Genomic DNA, 26320 nt, shown 5'->3' with positions numbered 1-26320 from the left:
AGAATGTGAGCTGCCACTACAGGACACAGACAGAAGGCCATACCAATTCCCATTTTCTAAAGCTGTAAGCATACCCCCAGGCGATTAATAAGAGTTACCGGCTTTTGAGAAAGGGGTTTGGAAAAGAAGAAAGGAGATACATGTGTGAATTCTACCATTCCCTAGTATTTTATATAGCAATAAAAATGTTCACTGGACTCAGGAAGTCCTTTGAAAAACTTAAATATCTTTTAATTTCCAATACTGATTTAATGCAAATTTCATTTACCAAAGCAAACCATGAAACATTTATACATTTCAACTTCTTCCCACTCTGGCCCTTTTCTCTCCTGAGATCAGTCATATTCACATTCTCTATTAATTCTAAAACCTGGTCTCACTATATCCTATTAAATCTCAAACACCCTGATAGGTGTTGTTGAGGTAAAGAGGAAAAGCTGCTGTGTAATTGCCTTCCAGTGCTTTCCAATCAGCACAGAAACCTCCCATTCTTTTGTACTGACTCATGGGCCAGCATTTTCCTTCCAAAACAACTTATCAAAAGTATTCAATTGATGGAAAAACAAAGCTACAAGCAGCTCTTTAAAAATAATTTGATTCTTTGAATTATTTTAAGATTTAGCCCAGCTTCTTTGATATTGCCAATGTCTTCTACATGTTCATCTGCTACTTTTAAAAATCAGCAGCGATTTTAATGTGAACAATAGAGTGATTGTAGAATATAAATACATTTGTATAATTTCTCAGGCACTGATGTATGAAGTCAAGCACTAACCACGTCTTACTTAACTTGGTATTGGAATAAACAAAACGATTTTTGTTTGCCTGTTTAAATCTGTAGCACAGAGTTCTTTAACTCTTTATTGCAAGTTCATAATGTTACATTATTAAAACTTCCTCCCTGTAAGTAAATGTTACTCTGAACACATTGTTCAATTTGTGAATGTGACTGTTTTACACACAATTATATTCAGTCATTTTCTCCAGCCTGCTTAGATAAATGCAGAAAGGATTTAAAATAAAAGTCTCAGGTGGACCAATCTAGCATTAGATAATTCCATTGACAAAGGAATATCTTAGCCAAAGCTACCACAAGACTGGTCTTATATATGGCGCCAGGAAACCCTAAAGGGCACCTGGTATTATCACTCTAGATCAGTGGTTCTCAACCTTCTGGCCCTTTAAATACAGTTCCTCAATATTGTGACCCAACCATAAAATTATTTTCGTTGCTACTTCATAACTGTAATGTTGCTACTGTTATGAATCGTAATGTAAATATTTGATATACAGGATGGTCTTAGGCGACCCCTGTGAAAGGGTTGTTTGACCGCCAAAGGGGTCGTGACCCACAGGTTTAGAACCACTGGTCTAAAGCACTATGCCCTGGAATACACAATATTTTAAATGGCAAACCCTGCTTTTCTGAGAGTTAATCTAAAACCCAATATGCAACTTTTTTCCTTCTCAAATGGCATACTTCAGATAGTATAAGTGATCTGTTAAGAATTCTAATAAAAAGCCTTATCTTCAATGGTTTAATTTCCTCTCTGCCTCAATTTTAAAATATAACGAAGAACTAAAGCCTCAGATTGTAAGAAAAAAAATTAAACCATAGAAACAACCCCTTTTGCCCAAGGTTTTTATTGATCTTGGGGTGTTTGTTTGTTTTTTTATCTGAAAACAATAATATTCTCAAGATTTTTTACTATTATTATACTTTAAAATGGGGGGTGGGGGGTGGGGGAGCCGTGGCTGGGTGGCTCAGTAGGTTGGAGTGTCATCCTGTTGTGCCAAGGTTGCAGGTTTGATCCTCAGCCAGGGGAAATAAACAAAACAAATAAGTAAATAAAATGAAAAAAATATATTTTCCACATTTGGTCTGTTCTTGTTAATTTTTGTGGGTCTTTCTAGAATTCTTTTCTTAAAAATGAAAATGTTTGAAGTCTACTTTGAGGCATCCTCTAAAGTCGTTTTATGGACTAAGTAAAAAACAAACTGAGAGCGGCTTCACAATACATTCTGAAGCTGGAAAGATAAAGTACTAGACAATCAGAGGATGAAGCACCCAATTTCAATGCAAATCAGATCAGTCCTGGTAGTAACACTGAACACTTTCCAGTACAGAGATTATCAATTTAAATTAAACTTACATTTACTGTGCTCAGAAGTCCATCTGAACACCATTTGGTAATTTATTTTAAATTAAATTTACTGATAATGTGTCCTTTTCCTCTGCCCCCTCACCTTCCCCTCTCCTCACAATGGAACTCCTACTGGAGAAAGGCTCTGTGATCTTTACTAAGCAATAAAATCTACCCAGTTTCTTCACTAGAAGAAGTAAATTTCCTAATGTCTAAAATTGTGTTCAGTTTACACTTTAAAAAATATTTAAAGTTATATTTTAATCCAGTGAGATGTTAAAAACTTTTATCAATGGAATTATAAGGGAAAAAGCTAAAATGCACCAATATTTTTCTAGGAGAAAGGTGTTTGAGGAAACAAAACAAACAAAAGGGAAAACCCTCTAATCACAGGAGATGCTATTGCTTTAAACTTGATATGGACCACAGATTTCTAACCCTGAAAAAGTACAAATTACACACATCCCCACACTTTCAAAATATGCCAAAGAATTATTTATTAACATAGGACTTACAGATCACAAAAGAGAGTGGTACAGAGAGCTGGAAAATAAGTCATCAGAATAAGCATGCAGATCAGTATTTGCAGAGGAATATACCAAAGCAAGTTCAAAAAGGCACATTCACACAGAAAATGTCTATATAAAAAAAAAAGACATCAGAAAAGCAGCCCAAAAAAGAAAAAAGAAAAAAAAAAGGTGCTGATTAAAATACAAAGATTTTTAATGACAAAGAAGTTACTTTACAGGTAGGTAGGTAGGTAGCTACAGAAGTCTTGCTAACCCTTTGAGTGTCACAAATGAAGGTGAGCTCTTGCTGCCAACAAAACCAGATGATCTTAATGACTGCACGTCAAGATGCTTCAGTGCCAGAGAGATTAAATTTAGTGGGCGGACAAAAGCAGCCTAGTTGAAATTATATGCAGCAAGGGCTCAAAGGGTTAAATGTAATAATATGCAGAAATCAGGCAATGTTATTAGCATTATCTACCTTCCGTACAAAGAATTATAGCAAGAGTTAAAAGAGACAGTATCCCCTTCAGAGTTAAGTTAGGGTTTCTAAATAGGATTAAGGTCTAGAGATAGCAGTCTACTACATTTTATTCTCTCTTCATCAGCACACTTCTAATTTCTCCAACAAGAAGTACCTTTAACCCTCAAACTAGGAGAGCAAGAGATACTGTGGTCAACATGAAAACCGAAGAAGTCCCTGTCATGTACCCTCCACAATACATTTATGCAGCAATTTTGCTCAACAACAATATAGTGCATTAGTCAGACATCAACCCCTTTTAACAACCGCTCTAAAGGGATACTGCTTCTTTCCGACAGGTTTACAGATCCAAAGGGGGAACAATCTGCTTTTAAGAATATCTCAAACTGAAGAGGCTTGGCTTGAACATTACAGGTTCCAAGCTGGGAATGTTCCAAACATACATAAAAGAACATGAGCACAGAATATTATTTTAACAGGTCAATCAGAACAAAGAAAAAAAAAACCAGCCTCCCCTCCCCAAATAAAATGGGAGGAAAAAAAGACACCCCAAACCCAGATTAGACTCATCTCATAAAGACATTTAGCTTGGCACTGTGAAAGAATATAGATTCACTTTCAGAAAAATAGCTTCTAATTAATAATTCCAGAGTCCAGAAGGCTAGTTTACTTGTTATGAGATTTTTTAAATAAAAATCAAATACTGTTGTTCAGAAAATGGAGCACTTTGCAATCAACTGCTGTGGCTCAAGCAGCTCATACAAAAAAGAGAAACAAATTCACTGTATCAAACAAACAGTAGCAAAAAAAATATATATATAGGAAACCATCTGAGGAAAAGTACAAAAAAAGGAAGTAGACAGTCAGGGGCACAAGGAGTCTGAGGACAGACAGCCCACTGCACTTGGAAAATACCCTGGCAAGTAGCAACGTGAAACACACAACATCTCTGAAAACTTGCTTCTGCCTCAGCACCCTGTTTAAGGATACCTGCATTTCAACAGCCAAAGAACAGAGGCAATTTTGTTTTCTGACTGCAAAAGTCATTAATACTTTACAAGTTCTGCCTGGATCTGTAAACTTGGAAGTCTGTTACATGTTCTTCTCTAGTTAAAAAACAACAACAACGAACCCTTCATGTGCATAATAAATTTTCTAGAATAATACAGTAATACTGAGATATCTCTCATTATTAAAGGCCACAAAATAGGTTTATCTTTCTATATGTATCAAATAACAAAACAAAATAAAAACTAGGACACTTGGGAATCTAGTTTTTATGACAAGAAGTTAAGCTAGAGAATAAACTGCTACATGTAAATTCATACAGAATTTTAAGAGGGCTCCCTTAAGATATTCTCAAACATTTTATGAGAAAGTGAGAGATTACCCTATTCTATCATCTACAGACCTGTTACAATTTAATACTTCCAATAATAAAGTTTAACACTGAAAACTGTACCTGAAATCCACTAACTCACACCCTCCTCTTTGCCAGACCCTGGCACACAGGACATCCATACACAAGCACTTTCCCTCTTTTTCTCTTATAGGGACCTGGCAAACTACAACTGGCTACACATTCTTACTTTATTGACCGAACAAGAGTCAGTTTCTGTAAACCAAACAGAAAACTATATTGGCAGCTATTAAATATACCCAAGAGAAGAAAAAGGAGAGGGAAACACTGGCCTCACTCATGGAAATAGAGGAACATTACTGGCACTGCAAAAATTTCTACAAAAACTGTTGGCAATGTGGGGTTCATTTAGCAGTGGATTTTTATGTGCCTCTAACACCAAGTTGGTGTTAGATTTCAAAAATAAAAACATTTATCCAATCTAAGTTCCATAGTATTCAGGGTATCCATTATACCCAAGTATTCCTAGATTCAAATTTAACATTGCTTATGGGGACTGGTAACTAAGAGGTTATTAGAAATTCATAAAGGTTAAGAGCCAGAGACTTACTGTCTGTAAATCAACACCCACAGAACCATCTTTGAAATCTACATCACCATCACCAGAGCAATCTCACCAATTCCTCACCTGCAGCAGGAGGATGCTGGCCACTAACTGTTGGTAAATCCAAAGAGCTATCAGACATGACATGCTTAAGATCGCCTCCCACATCAGCCAGTTTCATGTCAAACTGAACAGAGAGTGCATCTTCAGAGTCCTCCTTGCCAACACTGCTGCCACCAATGGAAGGGAGATCCAAGGACTTCACTGAAGCAGAGTCTTCTTTGGTGTGTCTGAAAGCCACTGCTTTCTCTCCCAGGGATTTGTCTGAGTTCATGGAAGAAAATTTATTGGAGTGGAAGTCGGCAAAATCATCGTCACTTTTTCCTGAAGGAGGGTTCTCTCTCAGTTCGTCACCTAGTCCAGATCCTTCCAGAGAAAGCTGTTTGAAGACATCATATTTGGTAGACGCAGCAGCAGAGTTCGGTCCACTCTTCATTGTGTTGCTCGAGCTGCTGGTCAGAGGAACAGGATTAACTTCCTCTTTGAGGGCATCATATTTGTCATCTGTCTTTTGCTCAGATGAAACAGAGCTATTACTGAAAGCCATAAAATCTGCAAAGTCATCCTGCTCCCCAACAGATGCTGGACTAGAATATTCCCCAAAAAGGTTGAATTCTCCAAAATCATCAGCCAAACTACAAGATTTAGTTGACGCCAATGCTGCTGTGGCTGCAGCAGGTCCTGCCTGTGGTCGTGTAGAAACAGATTTTGATGTACTAAATGCGGCTGAAAAAGACAATGGTTTCTCGCTGCTGCTAGTAACTGAGGAAAACATATCTAAGTCTGCTAAGTTCAGAGGATTTTTCACTTGAGTTTGTTGTTTCTGTTGTATAGCTCCTGAGGGGAAGGCTGCTGGAAAAGTTTTGTCTTTTGTTGGTGGCTCTAGGGGTGATATACTACCGGCAGTTTTAAAATCGGTGAAACCATCATCAGTCCCTGCAGATCTGAATTCTGCAAAGTTTTCTCCTGGAAGAAAAAACAACAGCGAAATAAGAGAGTTGAAAACAATATGATGCACAGGATATTAAATGACAAGCATACTTTGCCGGCTGGCATGGCTCAGTGGTTGAGCATCAACCTATGAACCAGGAGGTCATGGTTCAATTCCCGGTCAGGGCACATGCCTGGGTTGCAGGTTCCATCTCCCAGTGTGGGGTATGCAAGAGGCAGCCAATCAATGATTCTCTCTCATCTTTGATGTTTCTATCTCTCTCTCCCTCTCCCTTCCTCTCTGAAATCAATACAAATACATATTTTAAAATACGACAAGCATACTTTTATAAAGTTTTCCCTTACTGGACTGACATAATTTAACTACAGTTTAAACCGTACCAAATATTCCTTTAGGAACTACATATTTGTTTCCACACTGAAGGCTAGTGATAAAAAAATCAAACAGAGAGCACCAAACAGTATTCTTTTCATTTGCTCCCTTTTAGTGAGAGAAGTCTCCTGGTGCCAGATCCTTCAGTTGGCCAAAAGCACTGCTTGCAGAACTTTTTCGCACAGAATGGCCAGCCAAGGGTATAACAGAATAAAAAATCATTGCTGGCCCTAGCTGGTTTGGCTCAGTGGAGAGTGTCGGCCTGCGGACTGAAGGGTCCCAGGTTTGATTCCGGTCAAGGGCACATGCCTGGTTTGTGGGCTCCATCCCCAGTAGGGGGTGTGCAAGAGGCAGCCAATCAATGATTCTCTCTCATCATTAATGTTTCTATCTCTTTCTTCCTCTCCCTTCCTCTCTGAAATCAATAAAAATATATTAAAAAAATAGTTGTTGCTGAAGAGAGTTATAATAAAATATTGCCCTTTAAATATAAAATGTGTTACATGGTGATCAATCAGGAAAAATATATCACAGGTACCAGTGGGATATTATGAAAAACAAAAACAAAAAACAACCCTGCATCTAAACTTAGGATGAATACCACTTTAACTTGACATACTAGGTGGTCTTGCTCCAGTATATGGAAACATTAATTTAAAGGCAACTCTGATGAAAATTTTTGAAAAGGTATCTACTTATTTGCAAAGCATTCTGGCCCAGGGCACACTGTAAAGCAGCTTCTCCCTATACTGTCTAACAAATCCAAACCTGTCAGTATTTGGGTTTTCCTTGAAATCAGCCATCTCACTGACGGCTTATTTATTAAAATTCAAAGGGATTTGAATACGCACTAACTCTACTATTAAAACTTTCAAAGGATATGATTTAAGCTTATACTGTGCTACTCTGAGGATGGGGTTCTGACAGAATTTTTCATTAATTTTTTAGTCAGAAAATAGGTACTAATGCAGTGGTTCTCAACCTTCTGGCCCTTTAAATACAGTTCCTCATGTTGTGACCCAACCATAAAATTATTTTCGTTGCTACTTCATAACTGTAATGTTGCTACTGTTATGAATCGTCATGTAAATACCTGGTATGCAGGATGGTCTTAGGCGACCCCTGTGAAAGGGTCGTTTGACTGCCAAAGGGGTCGCGACCCACAGGTTGAGAACCGCTGTACTAATGTATTTCTCATAAATATTTAAATAGACTCAGTTAAGATACTGATAAAAATCTGGAGCCACGATTCTTATTAGGTTTTCTATTCTTTATTATCATAGTAATGTTATCACTCATAGGTATGAGGTTGGGATGCAAATGATCTTAGTTTTCTATTAGTGTCTGAAGGTCTTCCATAAAATCCACTAGGTCAGCGGTTCTCAACCTGTGGGTCGCAACCCCTTTGGGGGTTGAACAACTCTTTCACAGGGGTCGCCTAAGACCATTGGAAAACACATATATTACATATTTTTTTGTGATTAATCACTATGCTTTAATTATGTTCAATTTGTAACAATGAAATTGGGGGTCACCACAACATGAGGAACTGTATTAAAGGGTCGCGGCATTAGGAAGGTTGAGAACCACTGCACTAGGTAATACCAGGTAATGAAAACCAGAGATAAACCAAATATAATTATAGCTATACCAACATCACCTGTTTAAAAATATAAGTGTCAGAGTTATAAATCAAAATATGAGCTTTAATTTCCTCATCCACTTTTTAAATTATATTTTCCCTAAAAATAAAATATAAAAGCATATGAACTATAAAAATGTATTTAAAACTAAAATCCAATTCTTAAAATTGTCATTAATACAGGCTTTAAATATACTGTGCAAGTAAAGTGATACATATGTTGACATATCATAAAAAAAGCATGGAAAATAATAGAAGCAGATTGCTTCCTCCTAATCTGAGCTACTTAAACCAATTCACCAGCATAATTCATCAACACAGAGAAATCTATTTAATATTATTAGGAAAACTTTAGAAAGAGAGGAAAAACATTCAGAATTCCTCTATTTTATGTTTGTAAAACATAAGACCAATAAAACTATAGTCAATTTCACAAACTGACAGGAGAAGCAGATGTAAAACTTTTTAAAAAATCACCCTAGTACGTTAGGCAAGTATATCACTGACAATATTTGCATTATTTCTATAAATGAAAAGGTAATAAGCAGCTAATTTTGTCACAGCCAAAATTTTTGAGGTGCTGCTTTGAAATATCTGTGAAATTGACAAGTTTTGCTTCGTCATTTTTAAAAAGAAATAACCACAGCAAACTAAACTTACTGATGAATTGTAAACTTTTCCATTAGAAATGTAAGCTGAGTGAAAAGGTTAAAAAGAAATTAAAATGGGAAAAAAAAGAAGCAAAAATGGGTAGGTTTACAAGTTCAAAAACAAAGGGGTTTTGGAGGCAAATAATTTAGTTACAGTCATTTGAAGTTTGCATATCAGAAGTTCCATTAAGCATATTACTTCATGGGTAGCTTTTCAGTTAACTTCTGAATCCTCATAAATTTCCCTCTCTAGTTGTTACTTTATAGGCCCTAAAAACATTTCAAAAGAGACCGCTTTTTATTAAAACTTCAGTGTCACTTAGCTACATAAAATATTTTCCTCATTAACTTTAATTATGTTTTAAACTGTAGGGTAGAAAAAAGGAAATATTATTAAACTCTGTCATTTAGTAACCTAACAAACCCACAGCTCTGAACATAATACCATAAGAGTCTTCATAAATTCTAAGATATTCACATACTTTGTAAGGCCAATGTATTTTTAATGCAAGTAGAATAAAATATGTCCTAAAATGAACAAAGTTGGCATTTCTGCTTGGAAGGCTATAGAGTTAAAGTTAAGGAATGAAAGCGAAGTATACAAAAATGGCAACAACAATCTAGAATTCTGTTAATAAAGTGTCATAAAAGCAGGACTAAGGACATTTAGGTGGCACCGCTGTCTTTCCCAGAAATAACATGCATACACTCGATCATTAATACCATACTATACAAAGACCCCTGGTACTAAACCATGCTCTTTACTCCACACTTGCCTTGGCCCAGGAGTTGATGAAAGCATTGCTAGGAGTAAATGACAAATTAACAAGCCAAAAGCTCCTCTAGGGCTTATCTTTGTACTCCTAGTACCTAACACAGGCAAGGAGGAAGACATAGCTATTACACCCTAAAGGCCTGGCTGAAACACAAGGGAACATTTCTAGCATATAAGAATTGTCAGGGATTGAGTATTTTTAGAAAAGGTGAGATTCCCTTTTTAGATATTTAAGCAGTACACTTTCTACTCTAAGTTTCATATATACTCACTCACCTTTCCTATATTCTCCTCCCATCCCCTAGGTCAGCGGTCACCAACCAGTGGTCCCCGGACCATCCGTGAAGTCCGAAAGTTTGGCGACCGCTGCCCTGGGCAGAAGGGTGAGAACAAGCGATTGTTGAAGGATATTCCAAATTTGTGCATTCAGTACAAAAAAGTAGAATGTGGTACTGTTCCCAGGAAAAAATCCTCAACAGAGTATACAAATTTCATAGCATGCACAGTTAAGCTTTGAAGGACATAATTTGGCATATAGATGATCTAAACCTGACATATCAGGTTTACAGTAGAATTTAATCACAAACCTAACTTTTACCCTTTACATACATGGCTCTCACATTATCATTTTACTGTTGTTTTTTACCCTCACCAGAGGATATGCTTACTGGATATGTTTATTGATTTAAGAGAGGAAATGGGGAGGGAAAAAGAGGGAGGGAGGGAGGAACATTGGTGTGAGAGAAAAACATCAATAAGATGCCTCCTGTATGCACCCCGACAGAGAATCAAACTCACAACCTAGGTATGTGCCCTGACCAGGAATCGAACCTGCAACCTTTCGGTGTATGGGACAATGCTCCAACCAACTGAGCCACCAGGGCATATCATTCTATATTCTTTTCTACTCTACTTAACCCTTCTATCAGATATGGAGAACACATATGCACAGAAAGCCCTTTCATTTCATTTTATTAAATTACTAGAAGCCCAGTACACAAAAATTTGTGTACCCAACCTGTGCCCTCTCACAGTCTGGGACCCCTCAGGAGATAACCACCTGCTGGCTTAGGCCTGCTCCCCTGGTGGCAGATGGCATGCCCAATCCCGCGGTGTCTGCCCCATCTACTCCTGTCGCAGATGGCAGGCCTGGATCCTGCACTGGGGTGGGCGGTGGCTGGGGATCACGCTGCTGCCCACCACCCCCCCGCCCTGGGCCGCACATGGCAGGCCCGGATGCCACGCTAGGTCGGGTGGCTGCTCAGATCGTGCTACCGCCCGCCCTGCCCTGCACACGGCAGGCCCGGATCTCGCGCTGGGGCGGCCAGCGGCTGGGGATCGTGCTGTTGCCAGCCCCAGGTGGGGTGGCGCAGCAGGATCTGCCTGCAGTATGCAAATTAGCCATCATATTTGTTGGTGGTTAATTTGCATATCACGCTGATTAGCCAATGGGAGGCATAGCGAAGGTATGGTCAATTACCATGTTTGTCTATTATCAGATGGGAATAACCAATTTTGAAAATCTTGAAAAGTAAAAGACTGGTTGCTGCCTTCTATACAGTCCACAGTTTAAGTCTTGTGGGACATTAAAATAACCAAAAGTGGTCAGAGCCCTCCATTTGATACAGGATTCTAACATGGCTTGACAGCTTCTGGAGAGAGGAAATGCACTATCTCTAGAGGAAACTGCATTGATTTGGGGTTTCCCCTAAATTTTAGAAAATAATTTCCAATAACTGAACCACATTTTGCTTCCTCATAATTTCCAGACACACAGGAAAAAAAAAAGGAAAAAACAACTCCTACACAATAAAGGCATTAAGTGCCATTGAGAGAACATTCAGCCCTAACCGGTTTGGCTCAGTGAATAGAGCGTCAGCCTGCGGACTCAAGGGTCCCAGGTTCGATTCCGGTGAAGGGCATGTACCTTGGTTGCGGGCACATCCCCAGTAGGGAATGTGCAGGAGGCAGCTGATCGATGTTTCTAACTCTCCCTTCCTCTCTGTAAGAAAATCAATAAAATATATTAAAAAAAAAAAAAGAACGTTCAAAGATCTCTTTTATTAGAAATTGAAACAATTTATTCATTTAAGGAATCCAAAACTTACCTGAAGATTTACTCTCTGCTGTCTGTTCAAGTTCTCTGAAAGCACTGTATTTATCACCAGACTCTATGATTAAAAAGACAGAAACTCAAGTAGGTTAGCAACTTTGAGATCACAACTCAAGAAAATAAGGCAGATTGGGTTAGCCAAACATACTTAACACGTGGTATAGGCGTTTTACACATTTACCATAAAAAGGCACCACTAAGGCTCGGCCAGCGTGGCTCAGTGGTTGAGCATCAACCTATGAACCAGGAGGTCATAGTTCAATTCCTGATCAGGGCACATGCCTGAGTTTTGGGCTCGATCTCTTGTGGGTGGGGGTGGCGGCGGGGGGGGGGGGGTGCGGGAGACAGCTGGTCAATGATTGTTTCTCGTCATTGGTGTCTCTCTCTCTCTCTCTCCCTTCCTCTCTGAAATCAATAATATATATATACATATATATTTTAAAAAGGCCACCACTATAAACAAAGATTCACATTCACAGGTTTTTGAATTCACAAACTATTTTTACCTCCAAATGGGACAGTATTTTCAGAGGACTTGTCAGCTGCAATCCCTTTAAACACAGCATATTTATCCATTGAAGCTGATGCTTTAGTTCCAGAAAGTGGTATCAACAAAGGGGCACTGAAAGGGAAAAAATACTGCTTAATGACTAGAACACTAAGTCCTTTCCTTCTCCAGTAGGAGCTTAGAATTAAAATGGCAAGTAGTAACTAAAACACATGACTCCCTGCTTTAAAAGTTAAAAATATAGATATGCTACAAATGATTAAAAACAACATCCTTCTTGAAAAAATATACTGAAACAACACCCAACCAATAATTTTCCTCTTGATTATTTTTGGATCCACACTGACCATCCAATCACATCTTTAAGCCATAAAAACAACTGGAATGGCACTGGAAATAGATTATCATAGAATGACGACCTACTGCAATTTTAACTTTTAGGTCCATAAAAGTGAATTGCTCCAAATAAGTATACCCAATGTTTTAAAGTAAATTATGGGAATCTTAATATCTTAATATTAATTATTCTCTAAAATGTAGAGGTGGAATCCTATTAATAAAGAGGTATATGCAAATTAACCCTCATGCCCTCACAAGATGGCTGCCTAAGACCAGGCCAGCAGGGGGTGGGTAGTGAGGGACGACCAAACAACTAAACAGCAGGCTGCGTGGGGTGACCAGGCCAGCGGGGGGGTGGGGGGGGGAGGCGCACACTTGGGGGTGACCAGCCAGCAGGAGGGGCAGTTAGGGGAAATCAGACTGGCACGCAGAGGCAGTGAGGGGCGATCAGGCCAGCAGGAGGAGCAGTGAGGGGTGACCAGGCAGGCAGGCGAGCGATTAGGAGCCAGCCGTCCACGATTGTGAGAAGGATGTCCAACTGCTGGTTTAGGCCCTATCAGCCGTCAGAAATCCCCCAAGGGGTCCTGGATTGTTGAGGGTGCAGGCTGGGCTGAGGGGACCGCCCCCATGCACGAATTTCATGCACAGGGCCTCTAGTAGTTGAGATAAAAATATATTTATGAAATGCTGTTCAAGCCAAGATGTAAAGTGTTCCTCTTTTGATCATGCTGCTGCTTCCTGGTGTTGCTTACTGATAGCAGTTTACACATCTGATAGCAGCGACTGAGTTATTTGCATTTTTTGCTAGGATAACATCAGCGGTTCCAGTAGCTATCTTTGTAGTAAAACAACTATCACTTCAAAATTAAATAAAGATACTTTTGCCTGTGGACACATTTCTCCCTGGATGGAAAAATAGTGTAACGAGTAGTATCTATGTGGGTAGTTCTTGGACCAGTTTAACACGTACTAGAAAAGCACTGCTTTCTTTTCCCCCTCTTATCAAACACAGGCAGCTCCCAGGAAGAACAACCTTTACATATGAATGATTATATTCCACCACTAGTTTGTGTCACTCAATAACACACTGCAAGTTATATAAATGAATTTCTATTGAGTTCTCTGCCCTGGAGCAAAAACCTTACCACAGTCATTTAAATCTTCTTATCAGTGGCCTCCAAGCAAAGTAAGAAACCCAGCTCTTGCACACACACATTAATGGGGATCCACAGTGCTTTAGGGCTTAGTGCTATAAAATATTATAATTTCACATTCACTACCAAACAGCTGCTACATATTTGATCTTGATAAATAGGTCATCAGCTATATGTTATAGGTGAATTTTTAAAAATTCCATAAGTAATTAAACTACAACTCATTGAACAGAATGTTACACAGGAATCAAGGTAAATTAATGCCTTAGGAATAAAACACAAAGTTGAACGCTCTATTAGTTTTTCATGACCTGTAACTTTAGCTATGGTCTTTTAAAGTCTTCTATTAAATGTGACAATTAATTAAATTTATTTTCAGAATTAGAAAAAAAATAGTGAGGATCTTCAGGATATTGAAGTACTGCTGACTGAACAAAATAAAATTCCATTTATGCTTTACAATCACTCCAATATGGCTGTGGTAGATGATTGTACTTATTTGCTCACCCTGCTAAATACACCCATTTAAAAAGCAAAATAAAACTAAGCAACTCAAAACCTCTACACCTTAATCTTATTCTAGCATCAGAGCCCTATATTTGTCTTGTTTATTATACTAGGCTCCCCAGTGCCTGACAGACACAAAGCTTTTTCTGAATGGACAAATGAATGATGTTGCTGTCTTCCAGATCCCCTTTCACACCAGCTTCAGGGTCATTTCCCCTTTGACTTTGACATCCAGTTCAACATGGAGTCCAACCAATTTCTCAGATACACGCTTTTCAGTATCTGTAACTCTAAACCAGAGTACCTCTCATCATCTCACAACAGGATTATCACCGGCAGCTGAATTTATCCCACACACAGCAGCAAAAATCACTTTCATCATGCCACTTCTTAGTTCTATATAAAATGTTTTACAGATTATGCCATAAATCATGTCATCCCACAGTTGGTGCAGCCCTTAACTAATGTCATTCCCTCCCCACCTGTTCCTCCACTAACAATACTCTCCACTCCAGCTTACTTCTAACACTTTCCTTTCCTTTCCATGTTCTCTGACCAAAAAAAAAAATTGCCCATTTTCTGCTTAAAAATACCACCCAAAGTGGTCTCACCTAGGCTTAGCTATTCATATTGTGATTTAACAAATATTCTTTAAGAATAAACTCACAATATGGAATACAGATTATCATAAACTAGGGAGTTCATTTTATATGCACACACACACATTTAAGGACCAATTCTAAGAGAGTTTTATCAGTTAATATAAATACTCAGATAAAACTAGGCTTCTTGAGAGCAAGAAGTGTGTTTTTTGCTTCTCTATTATCTCTAGTGCTTACCCTAATGTCTAGCATATAGCAGATGGTAAGTAAATATTTCTGAATGAATAATAAGTAAACAACGATCATGGATTCTTAGACATGAGCAAAATGTTTTCATGCAAGGAAAGTCAAATCAGAACTGAGTAAGAAAAATCTGCAAAGAATGGCTGTGTATGAAAGTCAACTATGATGTGGAGATAATGCCACACAAAACTGTTAATACCCCACATATCTCAGGTGTAGCCACCATCTTAAAACTTTCTATACCCCAATTTTAATTTCATCTAATGAGAGGTTTTTTTCCCTGCAGAGGAATGAACCACCAATTTGATAGACTTTAGTCTATGACTTTCACATTACAATATAATATAATCATCCATCAAACCTTAATAAACTACAAATCATAGTCTAAGTATTATATATGTAGACATGAAATATTGTCTTCAGGTACTTACAGCCTATTGAAGGAAATAGTCTGGTAACCCAGTAATTATAATTAGGGCACAGATATCATCAGGTACACCTTGACAGGGTGAGACAGAGAGGCTCTTAACTCATCTTGGTAGCAGTGATTGATCCAAAAAGGTTAGTAAAAATTTCCTGTATTAGCCGAAACCGGTTTGGCTCAGTGGATAGAGCGTCGGCCTGTGGACTGAAAGGTCCCAGGTTCGATTCCGGTCAAGGGCATGTGCCTGGGTTGCGGGCACATCCCCAGTGGGGAATATGCAGGAGGCGGCTAATCGATGTTTCTCTCTCATCGATGTTTCTGACCCTCTGTCTCTCTCCCTTCCTCTCTGTAAAAAATCAATAAAATATATTAAAAAAAAAAATTTCCTATATTAAATCAATTTTTGAAATGGAATTATAATTAACAATGGGAAGAATTTCAGATGAAAGGAAATGGAATGTAAAAGGCCAGAAGCTGGAAAGAGCATGGGGAATCTGACGTCATGTTGGCATGGCTGCAGTATGAGCTGTGGGGAACGGCAGTTGAGAGAGTAGGCACGAGCAAGATCACACATGGCCTTCTCCATGACAGGGGAGCTGACAGAGTTGATAGTGGTAAAGGAGAGAGGAGGGAGCCAAAAATAAATAACATGTTTCTGATCTGGTGACTGAATACGGTGACATGTTACCAAAGAAGAAAATGATGAGTTAACAATTTTTTATTTAGCTTTAACTAGGAAAACAATAAATTTAATTTTATGCGGATGCTTTGAGATGCCTTGGGTCATTCAGGTATTTTTCAGATAGCAGTAGAACACTTTGTTCAAAGGAAGAGAAATGAGAAAGAAATATTATTCTGTGTCTATCAGGTTAATAACACATATGCTGGTGTAGTGGGCTTGGAAATCCTAGTCCTTTAGAGTCACAACCCTCATATTTTTTTCTATATGTCATTTACATGTGTTTGATATATTCCTAAAATCAGAATAATTCTTCCCCTAATTTGTAATTATAATGCCTATCTCTCAGTTCTTGTTACAGTGCATATGCAATAAATGTTGACTAAGAGATAATCAATTAGTTAAAAGGGAAAAGATGAATGGAATTGCACAAATAGAAACTTGAGAAATGGAATATGTATCCTGACAAAAACAAGTTTCAAAAAAACAAAAAACCTGAAGAAATTCACACTGCTTAATCAAATTCTGGTATGTTCCACTCTGTGGAAGAAGTATCTAAATACTTTTTCAAAATGTTAGAATGGTGTTGAGAACATACTGAATCAGTTACTGTAACTAATAGTTAAGCTAGCACATAAAACATTAGAGATATGTTTGTGCAATTGTCTCTATGCAAACAAAGAGAAATATGAAGGCCTAACAGCCATTAATTTCAACTTAAGTATGAGACGTGAATAATCATATTTCATCTTCTGAATTATGATTTCCATAGAAAATCAACATTATATTTATTGCAAAAATATAAAATGATGTGCTCCAGGCTAAAAAACTTTTCAGCAGTTGAAGACCTGGTCATAACACAAGAACATGAAGTCCTCACTGCACAGATGCACTCAGCTGTAATAAATCAGGTGTGGTACAGGCAAATAAAATATAGGCAAGCAGATGTGTGCCAGGAACAAATGGTAGGGGATGAAGTTTAATGTGGACAATGCGGACAAAAGTTTGAAGAGTAAAACTATGAATAAGGAGAGATTAATCAGAAAAACCATGGGAGTGAAGAGTCTTACTTCTCTTACTTACTCTTAGGCTTCTCATTGTGGATGTCTCTTTCTCAACTATTAAATACAATGTTAACTATAATCAACTCTTTTGTACCTGTTTCCATGCTGGGAATTATTTGATTTTGAAGAAGCAGGCAACTCTTGGAAATCACTGAAAGAGTCATCAAGGGATCCTGACTTAGAAGCATCTTGAAAATCTTGGAAGTCGTCTTCTTCTGGTTTTACCACCTAGGTTTATGAGGACATTAAAAGAGAAAGCATTAAACTGGTAAAATAGTAAATAAAAAAATCTCCAAATGTCAATCTCAAAGACTATCTTTTAAATCTGTGCATTTAGTTACAACTACCTAATTTTAGAAGAACACCCTTCAGATACAACATCAACTCCAGTGCTTAAGGGAGGAATCTTGTCTAAAAAATTAGATACTCTAATGTACAAATCGTAAAAAACTGATTTAAAAAGATAAACTATATAATTTTTTAAAATATATTTTTATTGATTTCAGAGAGAAAGGGAGGGAGAGACAGAAACATCGATGAAAGAGAATCATTGATCGGCTGCCTCCTGCACACCCCCTACTGGGGATCGAGACCGCAACCCAGGAACATGCCCTTGACTGGAATCAAACCTGGGATCATTCAGACCACAGGCCAACGCTCTATCCACTGAGCCAAACCGGCTATATAATTTTTAAACAGCTAAATCACTTAACAGATTACAAAGAACCTGTCATCTTTAAAAAACATTTTGTACATGTTTGTAAATTTAAAAAAGTGATATAAGCTTATTATAAACAGTTCATTTGCTTTATAAAAAATGAGCTTATATTATATTCTTCACTTTAAAAAATGTAATTGTATGAAATGGACATCTTTTCAATGCAGTACATACAGTTCTATCTTAATTCATTTTAAAAAAAAATACATTTTATTGATCTTTTACGGAGAGGAAAGGAGAGGGTTAGAGAGTTAGAAACATCTATCAGCTGCCTCCTGCACACTCCCCACTGAGGATGTACCCGCAACCAAGGTACATGCCCTTGACCGGAACCGAACCTGGGACCCTTCAGTCCGCAGGCTGACACTCTATTCACTGAGCCAAACCGGTTAGGGCTCTTAATTCATTTTAATGATCAAACAGTTTACCACTGTATGAATGAACCAAAATTTATGTAGCCTTTCTTTTTCTGAGGGACATTTAGCCATTAATAATTTTTTATGCTAACAATGTTATAACAGATATCATTTTGTATCTGTGCTAATTTGAGTTACTATTTCTGTGAGATAGATTCCTAACAGCAAGACTGGGTAGGTCAGAAGATACAGACATTTAGAAACTTGAGAGCTATTAACAAACCCACATGCCAAAAAGACTGTACCAATAGTCCCTTTTCCCTACATTTAAAAAAACATACATTTTATTGATTTTTTACAGAGAGGAAGGGAGAGAGATAGAGAGTTAGAAACATCAATGAGAGAGAAACATTGATCAGCTGCCTGCTGCACACCCCCTACTGGGGATGTGCCCGCAACCAAGGTACATGCCCCTGACCGGAATCGAACCTGGGACCCTTCAGTCCGCAGGCCGACGCTCTATCCACTGAGCCAAACTGGTTAGGGCTTTCCCCTACATTTCTACTGATACTAAATATTGTTTTTAAATTTCTTGCTAATCTGAGAAATGAAAAATAAACTGAATTATTTTAATTTCAGGTTTAACAGCCTAAGAATTTAATTAACTTTATTAGGCTTGAGGACATTTAAAGAGAGAGCAAATGTATATGGTATAAAAATGTATATGGTATAAAAAAAAAGTATATGGTATAAAGAGCTATAAACTTTTAGCCAAAATTCAAGTATCTTAAGGCTTAACTAATTGCTTCATGTTTTTTAAATAATGAAAAATTAAATTTTGTATTGTTTTGTTTAATCTTCACCTCCAGAGTCCATCATAATCCATCAATCCTCTCTGCATCTCTGGAAAAAACATTGCCCAGATCCTTTCAGAGGTTATTGGGAATATGCAGTTTCTCCATTTACCTGATTTGCAGGGTAAGTTGGCATGAAGCCACTGGAAGCCTGGGCTGTAGCTCCCCCTACTGGCCCAACAAGGTTAATGCCCATGACTGGCTGCCCAAGGTTGAGGGACATAGACCCTGTGGGACCTGAAGGCATCCCAGTTGGCTGACTCACTGCAGTAGGCAAAGTCATAGGAAAGCCACTTAAAGTTGGAACAGGAGCCGCTGGAAACTGGTTTAAAGCATCAGGACTCATGGCAGGAACACCCCTCTACATAGGAAGAAAATGAAAACATTTTAGCAGATTATAAACCACATACAACCTAAATCTGGCAAAGACAGACCAAAATGTAAAATCTGTAGCATTGGTATGATTCCACTCCTAACTCTCCCAAAACTCATGAATTTTATACAAGAAAATAAATTATAAGGTTAATGCAAATCTAATATTTAGCAAAGAAATGGCCAACATGTATCAATTCTGACATTTTCACTCTCTGACAAGTTTGGTTAATTTACTATAATCAAATCAGGATTAGATATGTTATAAATGGCTTTGTAATATAAGAGAAATTACTATCAGATGGAAACTACTTTATATCTGAGGAATTTTAATCACTTCAAAGGACAGAGAGAAACTTCATCTATTATTGACTAACTTTCAAGTTCAAAAGAGAGATAGGTCAGAAGATGTTAATATATTAAATAGTTTTTAAACAAAGGAATATTTTTCTAGTATGTGCTTCATATAAACTATACATTTTTTGAAGTACTATCTTGAAAATAATTTAAACTTTAATGTACAAAGAATGCTACGAGGTTGTAATCACAAAGGATTCATATTCTTCCAATTTATATTGAAAAATTATTTGATCTAACTTAAACAGTGTCTACCTGTGTTACTGCTATCATGGCGAGAACAGTATAAAGTTCTTCTTTAGTAAGTTTGCCAGGTGTAGTTCGATTAGCTAAGGCCCATATCTGTCCAAGAGTTTCCCTGGGAAGTCCAGATGACATCAGAATGGGATAAAGTTTTGCAGTATCTATTCCAGTTGGAGTCATGGTGGTTTCTAAGATTTTCTTATAGACATCTATTAAAGGAAAGACCAGATTACAAAAATAAATATATTACCACTAATTGATCTTTTTTGTTGTCAATGTTGCTTATAGGAGAATCATCTTAAGTCAAACTGCTTTAACAGAACTAACGCCATGTCAGGGTTTGAACCGCTGTAAAGATATTCAAGTGGAAATATCCAGCAGATAATTAAGGTCTGGTGCTTAGAAGAGAGGTTGGAGCTTGGTCCTAAAGATGAAGATTTGGGACTAAGGGTAAGAAAATGTCTTATAATTTAGTAGAAGGTAATAACAACAATAAATGGAGGTGGACTTTAAAAGAGAAGTTGTAGAATAATGATGGTGGGAATAGTTTGAAAACAGCAATTGGAAGGGGGAATTATACCAATACCACCTTTTCCCTGTCCCGATGAATTAGAGGCAGTGAGAAAAAACATCAATGGGTAAGGTGGTATGGAATATAGCCTTCAGAGAAAAATACAGTTTTAGTTAAGGCAAGGAAGCAGAAAAAAGAAAGGGACTATTTGGGGACATTTCCACAATAAAACAGGGTTTCCAAAGGACAAAGTGAGAAAGGCTGTTTGAGAAAGGGTTGACATAAAACATACAGGATACCAATATTGCATGGGACATACTTACCGTATACTAAATAATTCTTTACTGTTTATTTGAAATTCAAATTTAACTGGAAGTTCTGTATGCCTATTTGCTAAATCTGGCAACCCTCGTTGGAGGAGTTTTGGGGGATGAAAGTGGATAGGGCTAAGATAGATAGGGAAAAATGTTTAAAGCAAAAATTTTACATCTATGATTTAACTATGGGTTGCAAATTAATAGCCCAGCCGTGACAACACATACTTTGGGTAGGAAATTATGTGTACATGTATGTTTGGAAGGAGAAAGGAAGAAAACAAGCTGGCAGAAAATGGATGTAACTCCAAAATATACCAAGTCCAAATTTTGTTTGTTTGGCTTGAAGATGGAGAGGAAAAGATGAAAACTGTCTAATGGGAAGGCGGAAGAAAACCTATTGTTTTTATGTACAACTAAAGTCCCATTTGGTTTGGGAAATTAGCCTTTCAATTTGTGATTATGATGTAAAAGGAAGTTCAGCTATCAGGATCTTGCATGAGTTTTATTTAATCAAGTGTATAACAACTTCAATCTATAACCAATCTACAACACTAGAGATCTGATGAAAGCTACCTTTTCGTTTACAAGGGGTTGGCAAAGTAGAACAAATTTAATAAGTTACAATTTATTAAGCTTGATTAACATATTCCGCTATAATAGTCATTATTCTATGCACATCAACCATGGCTTAAACAGACCTATTCTTTGGATCAACTGAATAGTATCACAAAATGTGCACTTTAGTAAATTTCTTTTTTGGCTCAACAGTAATAACATTTTAAAGAAAAACGTAAACATCTTCTAATGTAGAAAAAGATGCCACTTGGTCTTTTTATTTCAGATACTACCACATGATAAAAATGTCATAGGAATATATATATTTTTTAATATATTTTATTGATTGTTTACAGAGAAGAAGGGATAGAGAGTTAGAAACAGCGATGAGAGAGAAACATTGATCAGCTGCCTCCTGCACACCCCCTACTGGGGATGTGCCCGCAACCAAGGTACATGCCCTTGACCGGAATCGAACCTGGGGCCCTTGTGTCCGCAGGTCGACGCTCTATCCACTGAGCCAAACCAATCAGTGCAGGAATATTTTTTTAAATATAAACTAATCACCAAGAGTTCAGAAAATTGCATCACACATATTAGTACTATTCTTTATAGTTGTTAATAATCTATAAAATAAATGTTTGATCACTTCTTCTAGAGCATGATAAATCAAAAAAGTTTTTAGAATTAAAAGTATATGATGGTCAATAAAACATAAGCAAAATATTTCTCCTTCATATATATAGTTACTTCATATATAAAGCAGCCTTAAGAAACATTAGATCTATTTAATTTTCTGAAGTCTTTCAGAAAAAAAATAAGAAAAAAGTTACAATTCCTTCTGCATACTTTGTAAGCACAACAGTAACTACTTACAATTACATTTACAACATTTAAAGCAAAATATCCAGATGGGAATCCTGGACAAAGAAGCTTTTATTACCTGGAACCAAACTTTCATTGTAAATCCAAGGAGGCATTCTGGGCTGAACAGGATCTTGTGAGGGAAATACACCTACACCTGGAAGATAAGGAACATTACCTAACCTATATAACAGTCCACGAAGAAGATGGGGGAATCACATTGAGTCATAGTTATTTTATAAAAAGAGCACAGCTGGAGACACTAAAAAAAAGTCACCAATACAACTAAAATATTTGGTTTCTAAACAACTTCTACACATTAACTATGTCCTAAAGAGTCTATTGAAAAAGAAACCTAAGATATACCAAATCAATATTCTGAATCATATGAGGCTTGCACCATTTCACGTGTATTACAAATTAAAGGGAAAAAAACCACAAAAATCAGTGGTTTAAATTTTTATATGTAAAAAAAAAAATGTGGTTGCCTAAGCTTTACAGCTTTTTATGTTTCTTTACAAAGCCTGTATTTTTTACCTGAACATGACACTGCTGCCTTAGATGCATAGGATTTTTGTTTATTTTGTCCAGTGAAATACCCTCCAAAAGTTTACCTCCAGGGTTGCCCACATTCTAATTCATCTCTGCAAGCTGAGTTTATAAAAATTTGACCTTTTTGGGAGCAGTGTGTCTGATTTACTTCATAGAAGCAAAACTATATTCTCATTGGTGCCTTTTCCAGTTAAATTAAAACCTTTCAACCTTTATAGAATACCACAAAGTGCAAGAAGGAGAATGAAGAGTTTTTATAAAAGAAATTTCAGGAATGATTCTGATTTAAAAATTTTAAAAGGAGTAACAGTATATTGAATTCAGAGCAAAATCGTAGGGGTTAATTGGAGAAAGAAATGCATTAAATATATTTTAAGCAAAATTTTGATTAGCAAAATCAAGCAACATTCATTTTAAGATTAATGCTTAAGGTGTTAGCATTTGAGCAGCATTTGGTTAAATAAACTTTTTGCTAAATATTTCATGAGCTCACCACTCTCTTCAATGGGCAGGTTTTGGTCTGAAGTCTTTTCTGCCTCTGCAGTAGTGGTACCACTTACACGTCCATCCACAGCACCCCTGATATTGGCCGTTAAACTAAGATGGTTCTTACTGGAACCTGGGCCTTGGGCTCTGTGCCCAACCTCAGAAGTATTTAATTTAATTTGTTCCTGCTCAGATGTACTTATATCACAAGCTACTAGGAGCTTCTCCTCCAAAGAAGGGCCTAAACAAACAGCATGAAGGATTATTTGTATATAACTGCAAATTTCTTATTTTTTCAATCATTCATTTCCATCCCCAGATTCTTAAGGGAAGAGCCTGCCACATACAATATAAATTTCTAAATAATTCGATCACTACACAATTGTATAGAAATTGAGAGACTTAGATTTTAAATCTACTTTGATTCTCAAGCATTCTCCGAGGCAGCAGATAGAATGGTATAGTGGAAGGAGTACTACCTTGGAAGTCTGGTGACCTACACACGATATGGACACTTCCACTAACCCCTGGTGAGACCCCTGGCCAGTAACATCATCTCTGGGTCTGTTTCTCCTCTGTTAAGTGACAAAGTGTGGACTCAGTACATCTCAGCTAAGATCCCTCTCAGCACGACTCTATGTCTCACGCCATGGTGTATAACTGTCCCAACCCCCATTATTTCACAAGTATTAAAGATTTTCCCGAGGACAGCAAATGAAGAAACTGAATTAGAGAGAGCACTTTCTAAAGCAGCTTTCCCTGGCTCATTACTCTTAAGAAAATGATATTAGTGATTTTCCCAAATAAGAGTAATCTTATGAAGAAATCGGTCTGTTCTTAAAATTCTCAGGTGGTTTAAATAGTGCCTAATTTAAGAGCAAAAGTTTTAAATCACTTTTCTGGAAAGTGAGGCCCAGAATTAAAAAATCTAGATTCTTATTTTGACGATTTCAACAGTACTCATATATTCAGGTACATGTTTCTTTGCCAACATCACTGTATTATTCAACTTATATAAAAGAAAGAAATAAGCCTAGATTATCTTAAAAATACTTTCATTAATATGCTAAGAGTTACCTGCTCTCTGTACATTGTATGAGGCTGAAGCAGTAGAGAAATAAGGAATTTGTCCAGGGACACCATGTAAGGCAAAAGACACTGGAATCTGACCTGGAGGGAGAGGCTGTGCTCCAGCCTTCTGTGTATGCAACTGGCCAAGTGGGGTGGTGGGATGGAAAGACTGAAAAGGCTGGGAAGTGGAAGAAGGCCCACATGTGGGAAGTTCAACAGGCCCCTGCATAAAGTCACTGAATTCTTCTTCATCAAGAAAGGCAGGTGATGGGGAAACAGTTTTAGAATGAGATGATGTGGGATAATCTGCAAAATGGAAAATGGTAACGAAACACACAGAAATGAAAATCAAAAGGGAGAAAGAAATTAAGATGTAGTACAATTCCAAAAGAATATACTGAAACATGAATAGTACGCGTGAACAAGAAATAACATGTAATTAACAGTCAAATGGAATTTTATAATGAATGCAAAACACTACAATGTCTATTACTACACAATTTTTTTGTTTTTTTAAAAAGAGATTTATAGCTATTTCACATTTGACTCAAAAAGAGAAAAATATAAAAGTCAAAATTTCTTTCCTTCTTTTATTAAGTTAGTATTAATTTTTCCCCCTGTGACCACTAATAATTTACATCAAAGTGGTGATTACTTTTGAAACTCAGGTGATCTGTTTATCTGGATAATATGCTTTCAAACTAATATATACCAGAAATATGAAAACCCACCAAATGCTGCTGAACACATTTTGGGCAGACATCGACTCTGATTAAAATTCATTATGTCAGTAAGAAACAATGTATGATACATACTTATAATTTTTGAAATAGCAGGTCTAACCCATACATTTTGAATAGTTCACTTTTCAGTAAAGTTACCATGTGAAGGATCCTATATAATAAAAGGCTAATATGCAAACTGACCAAATGGTGGAACAACCGGTCACTACGATGCTCACTGACCACCAGGGGGAAGACATTCAACGCAGGAGCTGCCCCCTGGTGGTCAGTACACTCCCACAAGAGGAGCATCGCTCAGCCAGAAGCTGGGCTCATGGCTGGTGAGTGCAGCAGCGTTGGCAGGAGCCTCTCCCACTTCCGCAGCAGAGCTAAAGATGCCCAACTGTCGGCTTAGGCTTGCCTAAGCCGACAGTCGGACATCCCCCGAGGGCTTCTAGACTGCAAGAGGGCGCAGGCTGGGCTGAGGGACCCCCCGCAAGTGTATGAATTTCGTGCACCAGGCCTCTAGTGAAAATTATGACAACAAGAACATTAAACACATTGCTAAGTTGATATTTTCTTGTGAAAAGCCTCAAAATTAGGACACCATAAAGTGCTGAGTCAAGCAACTCAACAGACAATTTAAGAAAGAAAATCTTGATTGAGGACTATATTTTCTTTAGCTCTAAAGAATACTAACATCACTATGGCTTTTTACTGTTAAATGTGAGAATCACTCTTGTAATAAACCTTCTCTAACAGGGACTACGTATATTTAATATGAAGCTCATTAACAATATTATTATTGCCATATTTTTAACTACTTTGAATTGCTTTAACATTTACTGAAGTCAGGACAGTCTTTTTTAATAATGGTTACTGACAATGTGGATTTAAGATCTCAATTTGGGTTCTCAGATCAGTACTGGTGGACAACTTTCCCTTTATCCTGCTCTAAATAGGCACTTTTTTGCTTATCTGATAATAAATGATAATAAAAAAAACAAAGAAATATATTAAAGAAACTAAAATTCCATGAGGAGCATTATTAAACCCGTGACTTTTCAAAAAGGGGGCAGGTACAATTTTCAAAGTTTAATCACACTGAATAAAATCCAAACTAGCTCATAAAAAGCAAAATTATTTTAAAATAATAA

At 37.2% G+C, this 26320-nt stretch overlaps 1 protein-coding gene across 4 annotated transcripts in view; it reads right to left on the bottom strand.

The window, feature by feature from the left end:
• The window catches only part of SYNRG (synergin gamma), a 62643-nt gene that overhangs the window by 23317 nt on the left and 13006 nt on the right, over positions 1-26320 (bottom strand). For 3 of the 4 annotated variants that reach the window (XM_081108763.1, XM_081108762.1, XM_081108764.1), the window contains exons 7-13: positions 22412-22489; positions 20098-20294; positions 19226-19474; positions 17280-17413; positions 12172-12287; positions 11661-11723; positions 5186-6127 (exon numbers count right to left, since the gene is read on the bottom strand). In XM_081108763.1, the coding sequence (XP_080964889.1) occupies positions 5186-6127; positions 11661-11723; positions 12172-12287; positions 17280-17413; positions 19226-19474; positions 20098-20294; positions 22412-22489 (1779 nt within the window). Of the gene's footprint in view, positions 1-5185; positions 6128-11660; positions 11724-12171; positions 12288-17279; positions 17414-19225; positions 19475-20097; positions 20295-22411; positions 22490-23377; positions 23612-24540; positions 24748-26320 lie in introns of all 4 variants that reach the window. The other variant, XM_081108761.1, reaches the window with a different exon arrangement.

The sequence above is a fragment of the Myotis nattereri genome (assembly GCF_964212035.1).
Source record: "Myotis nattereri genome assembly, chromosome: 16".
Lineage (NCBI taxonomy): Eukaryota > Metazoa > Chordata > Mammalia > Chiroptera > Vespertilionidae > Myotis > Myotis nattereri.
This window is presented reverse-complemented; position numbering and strand designations above follow the sequence as displayed.